This window comes from Oenanthe melanoleuca, chromosome 4A, assembly GCF_029582105.1.
Source record: "Oenanthe melanoleuca isolate GR-GAL-2019-014 chromosome 4A, OMel1.0, whole genome shotgun sequence".
In the NCBI taxonomy this organism is placed as follows: Eukaryota; Metazoa; Chordata; class Aves; order Passeriformes; family Muscicapidae; genus Oenanthe; species Oenanthe melanoleuca.
Genome location: NC_079338.1, coordinates 11136213 through 11155163, shown reverse-complemented (window position 1 = coordinate 11155163; position 18951 = coordinate 11136213). Strand labels below are relative to the sequence as shown.

The 18951-nt window shown below is 41.1% G+C and overlaps 1 protein-coding gene across 1 annotated transcript in view; it reads right to left on the bottom strand.

Annotated features, from left to right (window-relative positions):
- Nucleotides 1–18951, bottom strand: part of KIAA1210 (KIAA1210 ortholog) — a 40355-nt gene that overhangs the window by 3081 nt on the left and 18323 nt on the right. The window contains exons 3-11 of the mRNA XM_056491699.1: nt 16693–16861; nt 12214–12343; nt 9662–9820; nt 9050–9115; nt 7392–7604; nt 6801–6903; nt 4478–6061; nt 2746–2894; nt 2178–2277 (exon numbers count right to left, since the gene is read on the bottom strand). Of these exons, the coding sequence (XP_056347674.1) occupies nt 2178–2277; nt 2746–2894; nt 4478–6061; nt 6801–6903; nt 7392–7604; nt 9050–9115; nt 9662–9820; nt 12214–12343; nt 16693–16861 (2673 nt within the window). The remainder of the gene's footprint in view (nt 1–2177; nt 2278–2745; nt 2895–4477; nt 6062–6800; nt 6904–7391; nt 7605–9049; nt 9116–9661; nt 9821–12213; nt 12344–16692; nt 16862–18951) is intronic.

The window sequence follows — 18951 nt, the reverse complement described above, 5'->3', positions numbered from 1 at the left end:
TAAAATTACTGTCTAAGCCATGTTAAGTACAAGAAGCTTGATCCTGCTTGCACTGAAATCAGTAGAAAATATCCATCAGCTCCATTAGTCACATTCCATGAGCAGAGCTAAAGTAGATCCCTATGTTCACTCAGGAGGGCTCTGGTCTTTTAAAAGTTCTGGCTGGTTGGTAGTTCTTGCAGGAGGCAAACTGTGCTTAAGAGCACTGGAGGAAGGATACTGTCCATTAAACAGGCTGCAGCTCATATACAAGAAATTTTCAGAAGTATCTAAGATGAGTTATGAATTCAAGTGCTACTGAAATTTTAATTTTGAAAATTAGTTTCCACATTTTGGGAGAGAACCTTCTTCATAATAAGCACAACAATCCAAATAAATAACTCCTCTGAATATTAAGTCTACGTCCTTTCCACCATCAGAACTTTCACCTAGACAAAGTCCTGGTTGGGCTAATGGGAACCAAATCAGAGAGGAGAAGAGTTTACATTTGGGATTCCAAATTTCTTACTCATGTGTAGGCAGTGCTGGACATTTCCTAAACAATAGGGCCTGGCTTTCTGAGCAGCAGAAGAGGATTGTTTTCCTTACACATCAGCACCAGTCAGAGCTTTTTGTGATGCTCAAGTTGTTTGGCACCTATGCCTATAAATGCATATCTAGAGGCAAGGAAACAGTCATTGGGTGTCAGGAAACTCAGCCAATTTTGAGGAAGAGGTAACACACAAAAACTTCTAATTCTGCTGTAAGCACCACAAAGACTGCACATTCTAGAAAACGAGTAGCAGAGCAATGTGTGAAGTTCTGAATTCTGACCAAAGGCTGCTGGGCTTCCAAGGCTAGGATAATGCAATATGTAGAAATCCAGAAATCCAGGAAACCAACCTTCCTTCCTTCAAAGGAAGACCTCATCTGAGCAAAAATCTTGGCCTGTTAATAATTCATCTTTCATTCTGCACCTAAGATAAGTCTGGCCTGTAACAGAATCCTTTTTAAAAGTTATGGTATTTTAATCACACATACACACACAGGAAATTAGCTGCACCTGATATTAGAGCCTCTGTGTTGGTGCAAACATCCCAAGCCACCTACTGTGGCAAGCTAATTTTGTAGAACTTGTAGATTCAGGTTAATAGCTCTAGCAATAACCACTACAGAGGTACCAAATATCTCTAGTACAACAACTCTGGGTGCTGCTGGATTACCCAGGGAAGGAAAGGGGGCAGGTGCATGGGCTCCCTCCAGACAGCATCTTTTACTGTGTCAGCTACAGGAGTCTGCAGTGGAAAAGCCACAGGTCTGACACAGTGGTGCACTTCTTATCTACTTAAGCAGTATCTGCAATCAATAAAAAAAAAATAGCTTACAGCTAGCACAATGTGCTCTTATAGCTGAAGGACTGGCCTATCTGTATCCAGCTGGAGCAAGTCTCTGAGGTTTGGCACCACACTGAGTAAGAGGGAGGGAGAAGCTGCAGCCCAGCAGAAGCCTTGGAAGAGGTAATGTGAGTCACCAAGTGAGTCACACTCTTCCCCTGCAGCTTTAATACAGAGAAACACAGCTAAGTGCTCAGGAGAGAGCCCATCCAGCCTCTGCTCACCTGAGGGTGACACTGACTCTACATAAATTACTCTTGATACATGTTTATCTATTCTACACATCCACCATGGAAACTGCACACTCTCAACATGCACCTCACTGCTCCTATTGTTAGAAAGTATTTCCTAACATCTAAGCTAAACATCCCCTAGTGCATTTTAAGTTCATGCTGGCCATAAAAACTAGTCTTGTTCCCTGCAGAAAATTTAGTTGTCTTTTCTAGACTAAACAACTCCACTCCTATCAGTATTTCCTGGCTGACTGGAGAACTAGAAGACCTGACCTTTTTTGCTGCTCTCTTCTGGACACTCTCCAACTTCAACTGCTATTCTTTAGTACTGATCTTGGCCAGTAATAAATCACCAGACTGTTTATATGCCATTTCATGAACTGGCAGTGGAGATAAGAGTTCCTCACTTGCTTTCTCTGCTGAGTGAACAAACCATTATGTTGACTTATTCAAAAACCATGGTCTGAATAGGCCTTATAGGCTGATTATAAAAGTGGTGCCTTTGTTCCCCCATCCCACCCACACCATTTACTGGTGCAAACTGTAGCCACTATGTAAAGAAAAAGAATACCTGCAGCTGCAGACACACCAGTCTTCATTTGTGTTTTCTTGTCCTGAGAGCTGGAAGGCATATTCTTCTTCAGTGAGTTCTCACCAGCACAGATCTCTTGCTGCAGTGTGAGGAGAAAAGAAAAGAATGACTGCCAGCCATGGGCACTTATAAAGCTCACCCTGGCAACCTCTCAAACCTGGCTGTGGAAATGCAGCAAAAGCCAGGCAAGGGTGGTTGGGAACATCCTACAGGAGGGAGGGAGAAGGCAGTGAGGAAGCCAGAGCAACTCAAAGCAGCTACAGAAACATGCTGTGGCAATAATAAAGCTCTGAAAAGGCTCAGGTTTGAGCAGTGCAAAGGAACATACAGGAGAGTCCTGCTCTGAAAACAATCCCTGTGACAGTATAGTCACAGTTTGCTCCCCTGCATCAGCTCTCTGCCTCATGTTTTAGAGGCCAGGCCTGCAAAGCTCTCCTTGAGTAGTGCTCACAACACCCCTCCCATGAAGACAATGTTGAACAGTGCAGAAGCACCCAGGTGACCTGGGGCAGGATTCACACCCATGCAACATTACTTGGTACTCTACCTCCCCTTGATCCACTTTGGTCAAAGCTTTGTCTTCATCTTTATGTTCTTTGGCAAGAGGATGCTCCTGGAAACCCTTTTGTTTCAGCTTTGCCATGGAGACCCAAGCTGGCTCAGAGGAAGCAGTTTCCAAATATGGAGAGACTTTTTCTACAAAAGAAGCATTTTTGAAGTAAAGAAGGGATTTAGGTCAAGTCAGCCTAAAGCTAGTGCTTCAATGGTGGGGAAGATGAAACTGAGGAATCTTGCAAATATGAATGCTCAGATTCTGGGAATTGTTGGGGAAGGTAGAACAGGAAAGCCCTAGTTACTGAATTACCATAAACACAATAGGATGGCTCACCAAAGCTAATCCACTCTTAATTAAACAATGCTTTTGGCCAGAGGGCAAGGCCAAAAGACACAAAAGACTGACCCGAACCCAAAGATTAGATCTTAGAGTTTAGAATGTCACATGCTATGCTAATGTAAAATTTCCTATAGGCTGTATGTAAATGCTATAGAATTAGTATTTTGTATTAAATTGGTTCTTAGGGATTAGAATATTTATGATGGAAGTGGAATTTATTGTGTTACAAACGGGAAGTCACTCTCTTCTCTTCTCTTCTCTTCTCTTCTCTTCTCTTCTCTTCTCTTCTCTTCTCTTCTCTTCTCTTCTCTTCTCTTCTCTTCTCTTCTCTTCTCTTCTCTTCTCTCTTTCTCTTCCTATCTTTACTCCTTGCTCTTCTTCTCCCACTTCTGCTCTCCTCTCCCTCTCCCTTTACCCCAATACCCTTTTATCCCATTACTCTTCTCCTCTTCTTCCTCTCTTTTCTCTTTTCTTTTCCTCTTCTCTTCCCCTCTTCTTTACTCTCTCTCTCTACCCTCCTTCTTCTTTCTTTCTCTCCCCCTTTTATCTCTTTAATCTGCATGTGGCTGTGCCGGGCAGCTCCTAGCAGACTCCCTTATAATAAACTGCAACTGTAGCTTTTAGCATTTACAGAGCGTCTGAGTCTTGTTCCTCGCGTCCACCCTGATACAAAGAGTCCAGGAGTCCCCCGCACTTCATATTTTAAATCCTTCAGCATCTGTAATATCCTTTGAACATGGTGGAGATAAAATTACCTTCCCTGATGATTTTGTCCATGGCAATAACTGTTTTTTCTGTTTCTTCTGGAGTTTTTGACCCAACAGTGCTTCTGTCTAAGTCAATGGCAGATGTCCCACTGAGACCATTGTGAACTGGATTTTGCCTTTGACACAACATCCTTCCATTGCAGATTAAATGAGTACTACAATAATGATTTTTTCATGTGGGCAGTAAAATACAGGCTTCCTTGTCACTTTTTATATATTTTAAATTAAATCATTGTTAAAAAAAATATTCACACCTAATGCAACTCCTAGTTAAGGCTTGAGCAGCTGCAGTCTGACTTTTTAACTACAAAACTGCAGCAAGTTTTAAAAAACTGTGTTAAAACTCCAACTATATGCACAAATACCTCATACCAGAAACGTTTCAGAGGCATTTAGGTTATTATTCTATTGTTATTCGTGTCAGAACACACTCTTCATTAAGATAAACCAAGAATTCTCTTGACTGGCCAAATCATCAAGCCAATTATAGTGGTGATGAACTCAAGGCTGAATTTGGTTCTTAGCCAAGAGGATTTTTTTTTTTGTGCTGCTCTGCCAAGGCTCTTTACATGACCACTGTTTTCTACAAAGTTTGGATACAAATACTGTATAAATACCTGAAGGTTTATAACCATTCTGCTTCTTTGTCACTTCTTCTGATCTTGCCTTGGCAGGACTTTTGTCTTCTAGGAGATCTGGTTTTTTAACAAGTGATTTTGTGTTGACAGGAGTGCTTGGAGGTGGCTTCCCAGTGCCCATCAGTTTCTGATCCTCCTTGACTGAAGCAGGAGAAGCAATTGGAAGAGCTGAGGGGACTGGCTTTGGGGGCTCTACACGGCTTTCATTCTGGTATTTTAGTAAAGATGATGTTCTTCTTAGCCTGACCCCAAATGGGTTCTCAAAGTTTTGTGTTTCATGGTCAGCCCACTCCATAAAAGAATTCAAATGCAGATCTCTGTCTTTGCAATCTTGATCAAATCTCTCTGAGTTGGTTTTTGCTGATTCCTGCATAACTGCATCAAAGCGTGGGTGATCCTTTGCCATCCCCTCAAAGAACTCTGGTCTTATAGGGGATGTTGGAGAACCTCTGGAATAGCAATATTCCTTGGAATTTGAACCCCCTGAGAGAGACCTTTGCCATGCTGGTGCAATGGTAAATCTGACTGGTTTAGCAGAAGCAGTCTTCAGTGGATTTTTTACATTTTCATCTGATGATTGACTGCCTTCTGCTGTTTTTCTGTGGGAAGCTGTACTGCTTGTCTGGTACTCCTTATTGTCAGCATCACAAGATATATTACTCTTCAAGCCAGCCAAACTTGAAGAGGCAAGACACCCAATGGAAAGTTTTTCAGAAATGGATGTGCTGGCCTGTTGACTGCCTTGGTTACCCTTTGAAACCGGAATAATTTCTGCTTTAAAACATACTTCCAATTTACTGCAAGGTACCACACAAACTGCTTCTGAGACAGATGCAGCAGGGTCTATTTTTTTTTCTACATTGTCCTTGGATAACTGAAATTCCATAATTTCACAAGTTTCTTTGTCTTTTTTTGCTACTGAACTCTTTTCAGACCTCAAAACAGCCACTGCTTTGATGTCAGAACAAGGTTCTGAGTCAGTGACTGTAACCTGTGGAGTGCTCAGTGCAGCACCTGAGACAGGATGGCTGGAATGATTCCCAGTAGTACCAGAGCTGAGTTCTTCTTTGCCAGCAAACAGTGGATCCCCCTTTTCCTGGACTCTAATGTTTGGATCCACAGAATTTACTGAGGAACTTTGTGCACCATCTGGCAATATATCCATGCCCTGTTTAGCTGTTCCCACACCACAGCTAAGCAAGTCAGCTGCTGGCATGTCTGCAGACACAACAGCTTCTCCAAGCTGCTGCAATTCTGGAAGTGCAGGTTCTTCAGCACTGGTACTTTGTGGATGAACTTGTGATTCAGCAGCAGATCCATCTTGTGCACTGTGCTGCTCTTCCAGGCTTGCAGGGGAAGGCTCAGGCCTCAGAAGGACTGTGGCTCCTTTGTAGTGATGGTCCACACCAGGAAGGCATCCATCCTCCTGCAGCACAGCACAGGGGTCTTCTTCCACAAGTGTGGAATCACAGGAGTCAGGGGCAGCATCAGGGGGAGATTTTACACCCAGTGTCTCCTTAAAAGCATCTCCTTTTGCCCAGTGTCCCACCTGGGCTGAGAATCCTATATTAAACAGAGGAAAAAAGTGTGCACTTAAAGGTTACAATTCAGACACCAGCTGTATGCATTCCAGATAGTGCAGCCCTTTAACATGAATGTCCCCTATCTGGGCACTGCTGACTGATAAATAAGTCTGTTCAGAGCCTATTTAGAAATGGGCTGTCCAAGGGAGGGACTAATAAAGTTTTAATTTGAACATACCTAATCCAGGGAATGACTGAAGGTCACTGGCTGTTTCAGGTGTACACAGTAGTTGCTGTTTAGTTGTTTCCTGTGCATACCCTTAGTTGTAAGATTACTGGCCAGATTTCCCTAGACATTTCTGCATGTGTGTGCCTAGAAAAGCCATCTACAATGACTGGGAAAATCCAGTAAACAGGAGCCAATCAAAGTCACCTGACACACACAACATATAATGCCAAGGTCAAGGTTTTTCTGAGTGTCAAGGAAATCAGTTTCACATTCACTAAGGTCCAGCCAGCTGTGTAGGAGAGGTGCTTCTGAACATGGTGCTTTCACCCCATGGTTTTTTTAATGCTGCCCTCAAAGGTCACCACTTCAGCATCACTTTGTTGAGTGTACTTGACTTTTTCCATCACAACAACTTAGCAGCCAGGATTGGTTTTATGTTATAGAACCAAAAGATGCCTAGTTTGAAAGGACTTACAATAAAAACAGGTCATAACAGTGTTATGCAGAAGAGTTCAAGCACCCAAAGTAGCAATACCTGTGCCTTCATTACCTTCCCAATCACTTTTATGTTTGTCACTCTCAAGTAATTCTGTTGAGTTTCCCTTCCTTTTTGGAGTTGCAGGAATATATGCTTCATTTCCCAGCTGTTCCACCTAAAGAAGTGAAGATTCTTTAATTAAAGAATCATGCCCCAAAACTGTACTTTATATACACATGCATTTCTATGAATATTCAAACCATAGACACAAAACCTCCATCCTGTAATTTATCAACACTGTGGATAATGTACTATTCCAGTTAAGAAGTAGATTTGTAAAAATAGACTTAGGCCTCTTTAAAACTGACATTTAGCTTTTCAAACACCAGAACTGTTTTTCACAAATGAAGCATAACTCACAATTTTTGGCTAAACAATGAAAACATAATATTGCACTTTTATTCAGTTTCCATGATATTGAAGTTTTCAGAGTCTTTTTTGTTTGATTGGTTGATGCAAAAGAGGTGTTTTCCCTTCTTCCAATGGAAGAAGTAAACAAACATGGATAGGAAAGGAGAAAAGAAATTAAAATATCTAAAATAATAATTAAAAACTCACACTCATTTCCTTCTGCTCAGTGATTCTTTTGCAGAAAACACCCACCTGGAGGGGGAGCTGGTGCTTGCTGGAAAAGCCTCTCTGTTTCCGAGGGTTGATGGCAATCCTGTGCCTGGCTGCTGAGGTGTCCAGGCAGCCAAGGGGGCTGGCAGGGATGGTGAAATCAACAGGGAGGAAGCTGCTGCCTCCTGAGATAGGGGTCCCCTGAGTGCCAGAGGATAAAGGACTGATGGGCCTGGAGGAAGCTCCAGAAGGTATCTGTAAAACAGAAATATAATGCTGTATGTATTTTGCTTTACTTCCCCACATCTCTGGAACATTTCCTTTCTTAGCTCATTCCATTTCAGAAGATTGAAGATGCTGTAGTTTTGGACATAAATCCTCATTCTAAAATGCATGTCTAAAGTCATCTCTGCAGAGAGATGACTCGATTCTGTATGTTCAACACAAGGAGAAATACCTGTCCCTGCTGCAGTGAAAGCCTCAGCTCATCCCCACCCCAGTTCTGACCTGCAAACACGTTTGCAGCTTATGCACACACCAGCAGGAGACACTGCTGCTGTTTGTATTGCTGCCTTTTCATCCCAGTAACACGACCCAGTGCAGAAATACATTATTAAAAAGCCACAGAAGTAGCATGGATAATTGCTCCTCATTATCTCTAAGAAAGCTGCCTTAGCCACTTTTCTCTTTCAATATCCACTTTCAGGAAAATCAAACACTTCTCAGTATTTCAGAACCATCTTCCAGACAGGGATGTGGAGCTCATCCTCACAGCAATGCTGCTCTGGGGAGCTAAACAGCAGTAACCTCAAATTGTGCAATCAAAATAAAGGGTTTACAGAAATGTTTGTAGAAAGCCCTAAACATGAAGTTTGAGTGGGTTTGCTGCTGTTTTGAAATGCTGACCAAACTTTCTGGAACACTTGCAAAATGTCACAGATGTGCCAAACAAGTTTAATTCATAAAGTGGGTGACACACACCATTGTACTGTGCCTGGTACTCACAATTTAGTTTGGTTTAAACTTAGGATGTAATACAGTATTTCAAACACATATGCTGAGGAAGTTTTAAAGATCATGAAAACATCTTCACATCTCACCTACAAAAACTGTCAAGGTACATCAGAAAACATGACCTCTGTAAATTTTTCCAATCTGGTCAAGGACTGTTATTCTAAGAGCAGAACTTGCTGCTCCTCATTGTCATTTATCATCCAAAGAAAATTGCACATTAAAACACACCCTTTCCTGTGGAATACCTGCCATCAGGAAAGGTTGGTCCTGCAATCATTTCCCATGATAAGAGAGATGTGGAGCATTGCTCACAAGCCACTGCTGATGGGAAGGTGTGATTGTTTGGTATGGGGGCCCTGGCACATGGAAGCAGAATTGAAGTGCTTTTCCTGCTCCAATTTTTTGTATAACTTTATAGATCCATACTGTGCCACAGAGCTGCCTCTGTGCTGCTCACACAACCCAGTGTTAGCAGTGGATTTCTACCTGTCTTTATTTCTTATTCAAAACCCTGAGAGATGCACTCAAAGTATCATTTGCCTAACCCTGGACTCTTACAGAACTGTTTCCTAGGATACACTGTACCCAGAATAAATTTTAAAAAATAAAATTACTGTCCTGGCTCTATATAGACTCCACATATGCCATGTCAGGGAAGTTTATTAGCAGGAAAAGGAGCTATTTACCTGTTCATCTTCACTGTCTGTCCCTCCTAAACTCAAAGAGCTATGACGCTGAACAGGGTTGGAGGACTGTGGGATAAAATGAGGAAGAGGGTAAGTCAAGGGAAGTATCACTGAATTATCTTGAGCTGGATATCCAGTGCTAATTATGAGAAAACACACAAGGAAAAATAAAGGAAGGGTCACTGGGTCCCTGCCTTACACAGCAGGTTTAATTTCTTCATTGGCATCAAACATAAAGTAGGGGAGATTTCTCCTGCATTGAGATACACCAGGAAAGTTGACCATATATTTTATAAAGTTATTTTGGGTTATTGTTTTAAAATAATCAGATTTACAAATTCTCACAATTTCACTGAAGTCTAAAATCATGCATTTGCTAATGATAGAGATCAGAATCCTGGTCTACATAAAAACATGGAAAATTGTACCCAGAAAGGGTATTTGTGGGGTCAATCTCTAGGTATACCTCAGTGAAGTCCACAAACCATCTAGGTAATTTCTCCTAAGTGATCTGTACCATCATGTTTTATCACAAGCAAAGATCTTCCCTTTCTCTACGCAGATTTTATCTTTCCTATATGGATGGTCACTAAAGTGAAATGAAAATTATACCTTGTTTGGGGAATCTGTCAGAACTTCATGAAGGGTTGAAATTTCAGGAGGGCTTCTAGGCAAACCATCATCTTCAGAAACAGCACCTGCATCTTCCAGTTTTTTCCCACTTATAACAAGAGGAGGTGATCCAAGTCGGATGTTCTGCTGCAGCTGAAGCTGTGGTTGAAATACAGAATATAAACTTTCAATGGTACAATTTAAAGGAGATATTCAGGGTACTATAACCCAGATGTTCCTATTAGATATGCAGATTCTTTAGTAAACAGAAAAACTTGAAATAACAGACCATTTATAGAAAAGAGCCATTAATAAAATTTTATCTGGTTATGTTCATCAAGGAGCCATCATTAAAACTGGTGTCGGTATGAAATTGAAATCAAAATTGGTTTTATTCCATAATTTACCAAAAGCAGACAGGAATTTCACCATTCCAGAAAATTTACTACAGCTTAACTCCATTTAAATTAAAAACTTTCAAAATTCTAGATTTAATTATTTTGACATATAAATTTAAGTGTTTAGTCACAGAAAGCATTGCCAATCAGCATTCCCAATCCCAGGTTTATGTAGTCACCTTTCCCTCACAAAGCCCTTCCAAATCTGAGAGCTTGTTACAACCTTCTCCCACACAAGTAGCTGAGTCACAATTTTTATACAATACCAAATTAATTTCATTTCTGGTCCACCCTAATGAATTGCTTGTTAATTTTCCCCACCAACACATCCTGGCCATGTCTACAGCAAGAATGGTAACAGCAGCCAGGAACAACTTTGTTTGTAAAGGAGTATGGGGATTCTTTTCCAGGATTGCACAAAAGAATGCTCTGGCAGGCCCTGACCCTAGAAAAATACAACAAAGCCTGCAAACTCACAAGCAGCCAGATGTTCTCTCAAACTAAAAATGTTCAGATCTCAGGAAACACCATTACTAAAATTCTTGGCTTAAGTCTGTCAGCTGTGGCAAAGCTGGAATAGAAACAAGGTCTGAACACAAACTTTGTCCTTCAGCTGAAAACATCTCAACAGAACATTCCCAAGATAAACATGCAGACTTTTTTCTGTTTCTTTGCTTATTAAACCATATTGGGTAATTCAGTTTTGCATTCTCCTGCAGTTTATGCATTCATTTACAGCCTTGTAAAATAGCTGCAATTCTTATTCAGCAAGATTCATTTGCAATATAATTCCTATAGATCTAGCTGCCACACATGGTAGCACAATGTCTAGGACACCACCCCCCCCCCAGTTCAAACAACTTTCTTTTGCAATTTATGGTCAATATATTTCAATACTGTGATATATGGGCAACACACATAAGTGTGCACTTAATGGGAAGCAAAAGACAGAAAGTCAATTTTGCTTTGGTCTCACTGCTTCCTGTCTTAGATTTATTAAATTTATTACATGCAGACAGCAAAGTGGTGTGGGGGAAACTGAATTTGCATTCTGTCTTCTACTGGTAGAAGTTAACTTCCATTGCAAAGAAAGTAACTGCTTTTATTAGTGCTTGGCTTTTATTCTGACAAAAGTCAAGCTCACCAAAAAAGCCTGTCTGTTAGAGCTACAAAAATAGTGCTGGCAGTATTACATTACTATGCAGGATGATGGATGAGAGGAGGGCACAGTGGACTGCAAACAGCATGAAAAGAGCTTTTCCCTCATCAATTTTGTATAATATACAAACATGATTTTTTTGCTACTCCTTTTGTTATACAAAAGATAGCTTTGCCTATTTTGCAGTCTTAGAGAGGAACAAGTCCCTCTGTGCATCTTCTATTACTTAACATGTGACTCAATTGTCTTTTGCAACATGAAGCTCACACTGAGAAAAGGAAGAATTTCAATGACCTTTGGCTCCTTTATCAACCATTTGTACTCAGTCTTTGGAAAAACCTTAAACTTTTATCTGAGTGTTCCAAGCTGGGCAGTTAATGAAATACAATTAATAAATTCAACAGTTCATAAGGGAGCTGTCAAGGAGGGTTCAGTATTGCCTTGGAAGAAGGAAATGACCCAGCAGAATACAGTATCTTCTGCTGGCAGAGATCAAAAACACAATTTTATAAATAAAGCTGTCAGAGCATCCTGACATATCCATCATCCCACACACACAGCCTTTGGTACTACCAAGTGTAGTGAAAACATCTTAGCCAGAACTGTCAAAAAGAGTAACACAAATAATATTTAAAGAGTAACAGTGTAAGGGACACACTACATAAATAAAGTATAAATAAATGGCCTGAACTCGAAAGCAGTAGCTATGAAGTACAGAATATAAATTCCAATGAAGAAGACACAATAAGAAAAGTTTCCAAGAGTTCATGAACTGGATTCACATCACACACTATGAGATCTGGGGAAGGCTGAAAGCACCAAGACTGCTCAAAAATTCAGCTTTCAAGAGGCAGAATTGATCCAAAGTAGCAAATTTGGCTTTGGACACTTCAGTCAGCAAAATCCTAAGGCACGCAGCAAAGGAATAAGCAACAGACTTTCCTGGGAGACAGCTGACAAAAAGCAGCACTACTGATGAGGGAGGATGTTCTCACCTGCAAAGTTTTCACTCTTCCAGGTAGGTTTTCCTGAGACAAGACATCACCAGTCACATTTCCTGGTGCAGACTCAGAAATGAAGACGCTGTCATGGGACAAGGCTTTGTTCCCCATGCTACCCTTGGGCCTGGAAAGGAAGGAAGGACGAGTGGTCAGTGCACTCCCACATCATCAGGGCAGAAGGATGATAAAGAGGCCAGAGTGGGATGCATCATGCTTAACTGTTTAATTCATGTTTAATTCCATTCATGTTTAAGATAGCCACTGTTTGCTTCTTTTATACTCAGAAGGGAGGAGAAACACATTTGCTGAAATGCAGCTGTCCCTTTGCAATGCACTCAGCATCTGCATTGAACACACAGGTCAGTCTGCAGACTAGAGAGGGACTCCAGCATGATTAGGTCTGATGTTAGGAGTCAGGTGGATGCAAACCACCCTAAGAAAGGTGCAGAAGGGGACAACAGGAGTCCCTGTGCTCCTTTGGTGGCAGTGTGCCCAGCATGAGACATTCAGGATACAACTTTTGCAGCCTGGTGTGTGTCATCCCTGCCAAAGATGGTGGATTGGTTTTTCCCTTCCTGCAAACATGGGTGGAAAATTTAACTATGATATATTAACCAAAGATATATTAAACAAAATTGAAATCCCCTCATGTCCAGCAATAAAACCAGTTGCATTCCCCCATATCCTAAATATGATCAGATCCCAAGTGTATTAAAAACTGTAGATGGGTAAAGTGTCCATGGCTACATTACAGACCTATCAATGGCCAGATTAAAGTTAAGATAAGATATTCCTGCTCTCTTTCTGTGCTCATTGGCTGTTCAGCCCAGTGAAACAATGACTTCCCACAACAGTTGTTAACTGAGTTGTAATTAACTGAGATTGATTGGGCTTGGACTATTAAGTTATGCTGAGCAAATTTCACACTTGAGTGGCACAACAAGGAAGGCTCCAAATCATTTATTGACCAAGTTCCATCAGCATAGGTAGGTACTATTTTTATATTACTTTGTCCAAAAGACAACAAGGATAGCCTCTACCAGGATTTCATCCCAGTCTTGAACTGGAAAACATAATAGAATATTATCTCATTGTTGGCCATGAGACTATTAACAAATAGTTAGTTAGTTAGTTAGTTAGTTAGTTAGTTAGTTAGTTAGTTAGTTAGTTAGTTAGTTAACAAATTACAAGGATTCCTTGGATTAGATGCTGCACAGGAAATGCTTTGCCTCTGAAAGTTTGACTCTGGGGAACAGAGGATGATTAGGAACACAACTCTGACATGAAAAAGTCAGTATGTCAAAGCTCTTCTGCAAGGAAATCAAATAGAAGAGGCCTCTGCTATTTGCCTAACCATAGATTCTCTCTATTTAGAAGAAAGCTGTGAAAGAATGAACGTTTTTAAAGTAAATACTATGTGAAAAACCCAAACAATTGACTCTTTTTCCTCCTGCATCCTCCTTCTTTACATCTCCACAGACATCTTCTCTGGATGCTGGACTAACCCTTCCATTGCCCCAAAGGTGTGGTCAGTCAGTCTATATACACAGCCTCACATAGGGCAAAATAAATTTTCTCTAAGTTTATGTTGTGTTGAAGGCAATCAGAGCTGTTTCTCTCACAGCACAGGTCAGAGTTTGTGCTTCCTCCCATTACACATCATGGTTCATGACTGTGTTATTCCACAGGACAGCAGTTCTACACACAAGCAAGACCCTTGCCTTATTCCTTCATAAATGAAGCCATCCCATCCTTTTGTGTTTGACTTTACAGTTATTTTCAGCATGAGAGGTACTCCATATGGGTAAGATATAATTTTAATGTATTGAGAACAGTCGTGCAGCTTTTATTTACTGTAATGCATATTCACTATTAGTTGGCATATTTTATTGATTGCAAAGAATGCATGTCCATTAGGATGTATTTCTGTCTTTCTTTCTCTCTCTGTATATGTATCATATGTGTTTGCAAGAGAATTACTGTATTTTCTTCTGGCAGTCACCAAAAAAGCATAGGATTAAATATAGAATTAACTGCAGCTTTAGTACAGATCAGTCTCTTATCAGTGCAAATCTACATTCCTCTGTAATTCCAGGCAATATATTTATATTTATATTTATATTTATATTTATATTTATATTTATATTTATATTTATATTTATATTTATATTTATATTTATATTTATATTTATATTTATATTTATATTTATATTTATATTTATATTTATATTTATATTTATATTTATAGATGCTGAAGCTTATTACTTTTGCTGAAGCTAAAGATGCACTAACTAAAGCCCAGATATTTCAGGCATTGTATGTCCACACTGATTTCCCTATACAAATGCTCAATTTATGTGTATCAACATTCAAGCTTCCCACCAAACAGGAGGAAATTATGGGACTCTACAGGCAGCCACAAGGCTCCTAAACCTATCAAAGCTTGTTCCATCTTCCATTTCTTGTTGTTGCAACCCCATTTCTTTTATTAGTGTTTGAAGCAAGGGGATGAACAGTGATGGTAATTGGTGAGTGATCTCTCCCTGTCATTATCATGGTACACAAAGCTTTTAATTAACTTTTCTTTCCCATGTCCAGCTGAGGGCAGGAGTGACAGAGCTTTAGTGGGCACCTGGTGTCCAGCAGGGTCAGGCTACCACACATGGTTGAAGGAAAAAAGAAGAAAAAAGAAAACCAGTGCTTCTGCCTAAAGAACAAGCAAAGAGCAGTGTTGTTTTAGAACTGGGTTTTATATTCTGCATGCCAGAGATTGCAAATCACAGGGTCCTGCTATAAACCCTTCAAAAGTTGTATTTCCAGTGGCTTTCAGGATCATGTTTTATAAAGGATTATGTAGCTCAGACTTTTTAGGTACTTATAAAGTGTGTTTATGCAGTCTGTGTATGACAGGGTTTTCAAGTAGCACAAACATATCCCTAAGCTTTTTGGATAGTCCCTCTTATTCCATCTCTAAGGGGAAAAAAAAAAGAAGGGTTTCACTCACTTCCTGATCTCTGATCTTGCAAAACATTTCATAATCACTGGAGGATAGAACTGAGGTAAGCAGCAGTTGGACTTGAAATACTTGGTTAAGGGCAAGAGAAAGAGTTCTCACCCACAGTACCTCTGAGCAGACAGCTGATTTGCTGATTTTAAGCCAGATCCCTCCTATGGGCTGATGGGGCCAGCTCAGATATTCCTAAACTTTTTGGACTGGGCTGACTCTAATTTGCCTTGCCCCAGGAGACTGGTTGTGTGGTCACTTAATCTGTTGCTGTTATGCAAACAAACAAAATAAATAGATTATTGTTTCATTCCCAAAACATTTCCATGACACACAGAGCAAGTGGGGAAAGGTGGGGCAAGGAGAAACAAGCACCCATGAGAAAGTAGGATCTCCAAGTTTTCCACCAAACAAATGCAGTGTCCAGCTCCACCAAATGCATCATTTGATGATAGGAAGCATCTGGCAGCAGTGCTGATCTCAGCATGTCCCACTACAGGCAGCTGCTCATGCCCTCTGCTTGTGTCACCTCCATCCAGTGTCTCCTGCAGCAAAACCATTGGACACAGCCAGTGCCTTGTCACACTTTGTGTGTGCTGGCCCCACAACCCAAGCCCAGAGCAATCCAGACAGAGACCTGGCTGGGTGCTAACGGGGGAGGATGGGCAGCTGGAGAACAGCCAAATGACAGGTTACCTGGCACCATTCCATGACACTCCTGGAAGGAGACATGACCACACTCACAGGGCTGTTCTAGGCCAGAGTCAGTCAGAGATTTGCTACAGAGGTGCTGTGTAGTTTGATGGTGTAAAGATTATTAATGAAGCAGTGTTTGCAGTGAAGGTGGTAGCTTGTACTATACTGACTGAGAAAAGGACTAACACTATTCAGAGAGCTGAGAAATACTCTTATGGACTTGCAAGCCTCACTCACATGCACAGCCCTGCAGGGGTGGCTGACACAAAACCAGGGGCCTTCAGTTGGTATCTATGCCTAAAGGGCTAGGTAAGAAAGTTAAAGAAGCAAACACACATTGATTATACCCCAGAAATAATTTTCTCTTTACTGCAGCCATGAGAGAGGGCACCACTGATGCTGAAAAACAACCACACAGCTTCACATTTCTCTGTACTAGCAGCACTCTGTCATCATCCTCTTCTTGTAAAGTTGCTGCTGATCAGACCTCCCTAGACAGATTTCAAACTCTAAAAACAGTCAAACCAATCTGGGCTATCTGCAGTCTTAGAGTAAGAGTTGGATCACCCCTGCCCCTGGCTGCCCTCCCCCTCCTTTCCAGGCTGACTCTCTGACTAGCAAAGAAAGAGGAAATTCCTGGAATTCCTTCATCAGCATTAGGGCTTGTTTTGCACGAATTTGGACAGAGGTTTCTCCTAAGGGGCCAACTCATGCATTCATCCTACTGCTGTGAGAGGTCCACTTGTATTTATTTTCCTTCCCCGCCAGCTTACCCAGCCTCCCTCGGCGAATGAAGTGCAGCAGTGTCGAGCACAGCGATGCTGACATCGCTGCTGGACTGGCAAGGTTTTAAATTACTCTCTCCCCTGGGAGGTGGAGGCTCTTTCCTCTTCTTCTTGGCAAAGAACTTCTTGAAAGTCTGAAATTTGGATTTTTTCTTTCCTGCAACATGAAAAAAAAATGAAAATTTTTGAAAGTTGGTGGTATTGCTTAGTTTGGGTAATGTTATCTCTTAAATTCTGGAAGAAGCCTCAAAGCTAGAGCAGCCCATTCAGTTTCAGTCAGCTCCTTTGTAAATAATTCAGTGCTGGAGTGAAAGGTGAAGCTTCAATTCTTATATTTGGTTCCTATAAAGCAACACTGGCATTAGGCTGACAATAGTGGTGCCTAGGGTTCCAGCCTATGCAAAAAATATACTTTATATAGAGCATGTATCTATCTACATCTGAGCAGTGATCATACTTGGTTTATTGTCAATAAAAATTGCTGTCAATGTCTTTAGCTATTAATGTTCTTTACTTAGTTTGGTTTACCTCTCCTCGCTCTTTATTGAGTGCTCTAAGGAGACAACACCTGAGGGACATTCCACACTGGCAAAAAGATTGAAAATGGAAAAGAATTAATAATCTCCAAAACCAAGATATCTGTTTCCACATTAAAAAACTGTGCCAAAACAAAAGCAACAACTCCTTCAGGGACAAAGAAGCACACTTAAATTAATTTAATTGTCTTGCAGGACACGAAAGCCCCAACCACCACAGTCCTAAAACCACAACTGGAAAATTGTTCATTTGGTTTCAGATTTTCCCAAGTCCAAATGAAAATACAAAAAGAACAAAAAAAACCTCACGCTATGAAACATCACTGATCTTTTATTTTTTATAAGATCTAAGATACTTCAACATTCTTATGTATATTTTCTTTCAGCACACAAGTACTGCACTTTGTCCCTGACCCTTACACTGAGGCATCACTTTGAGTGGTTTGGGCCAAACCATTGTACTAAGACCCCTGTGATTAAATACATACTTAAATACATACTCAGAGCAATAACATCACTGCACATCTGAGCCAACTGCATTGTTCAATTAATACTTTACAGCAATTGACATAATACATGCCCACAGCTGGAGGATTCCTTCATAAGCAAGGCATTATTTCAACACAATTATTGTCTTCTCCCAGCAATGATTTAGTTGGCCATGCTCTGTCTCAACGTGTGCCCTGTACGTGTAGGGATCTCTGCCAAAGGGCCTTATCTGGGCGGAAACTGTGCCACCACACAGCTGCATCAGACAGTGGCCACTTTGAGAAATAAACAATGATACTGAGATCTGCTCCCCCTGTCCCCTCCCTGCTCCCCAGCCCAGAGCCAGCACCACGTGTCAGGACACACAAGGATGCTGCCACAGTGTCCAGCACAGCCTGGTGACACGGCCACCCCTCTGCAGAGCCACCAAGGACCTGCATGCTGCTCTCCAAGTGACCTGGGCTGACTCTGAGACCAAAGCATCTTTCAAACCATCTAAAGTGAACTCTCACTGGAGTCCCACTTGTCTCTATAACAATAGCATGTGGCTGCCCTTAGGGAGAGTTTATCAGTGGAAGGCCTTTTTATCTTCCACTGCTGCTCATCAGGCAATAAGTGAATGAGACAGTCAGAGAAAACATACAGGTTGTATTGTTGTGGCCCAGACAACAGAGATAATCCCAAGGGTTTGGGATTTGTTAAGACTCCCACAGGGCTCAATGAGTTTCCTGCTGCTCCTGTAGCAAGAACCAGCAAGAGAAGACAGGTCACACAGCAGGCACACAGAGCTTCTCAAGTCAAACAAGCATGATGGGGGCTTCAGAGTCTTTAGAAACACATCTGACCATTCCTGTCTTCCATATCAGCAACTAGACAATGTGTATGGTATTCTTCCAGGAAACTTGTCAAAGCTGATCTGGCTTATTTTAGATAGGCAAAACAAAAGCTTAACAAGTTTAATGAAAGCAGTTCCCCAAAATCATCAATTCTGCAATGCCTTCTAATACAGCCAATGACTCAAAGAACAAAATGGCAAACTGTGAGACAGGCAAAGAGCTCTGCAACTCAAAAGCTATCTAAATGAGAAACAAGGACTTGCACATTGGTCATGTACACTGGTGAACTGTGAGCTGTACAGAGAGAAAGCAAGCTGGATTCTAGTGCAGGCATTATTGACGAGCTTAATGAGATACTGGTATTTCAGAGAACCAGGAAAGTGTTA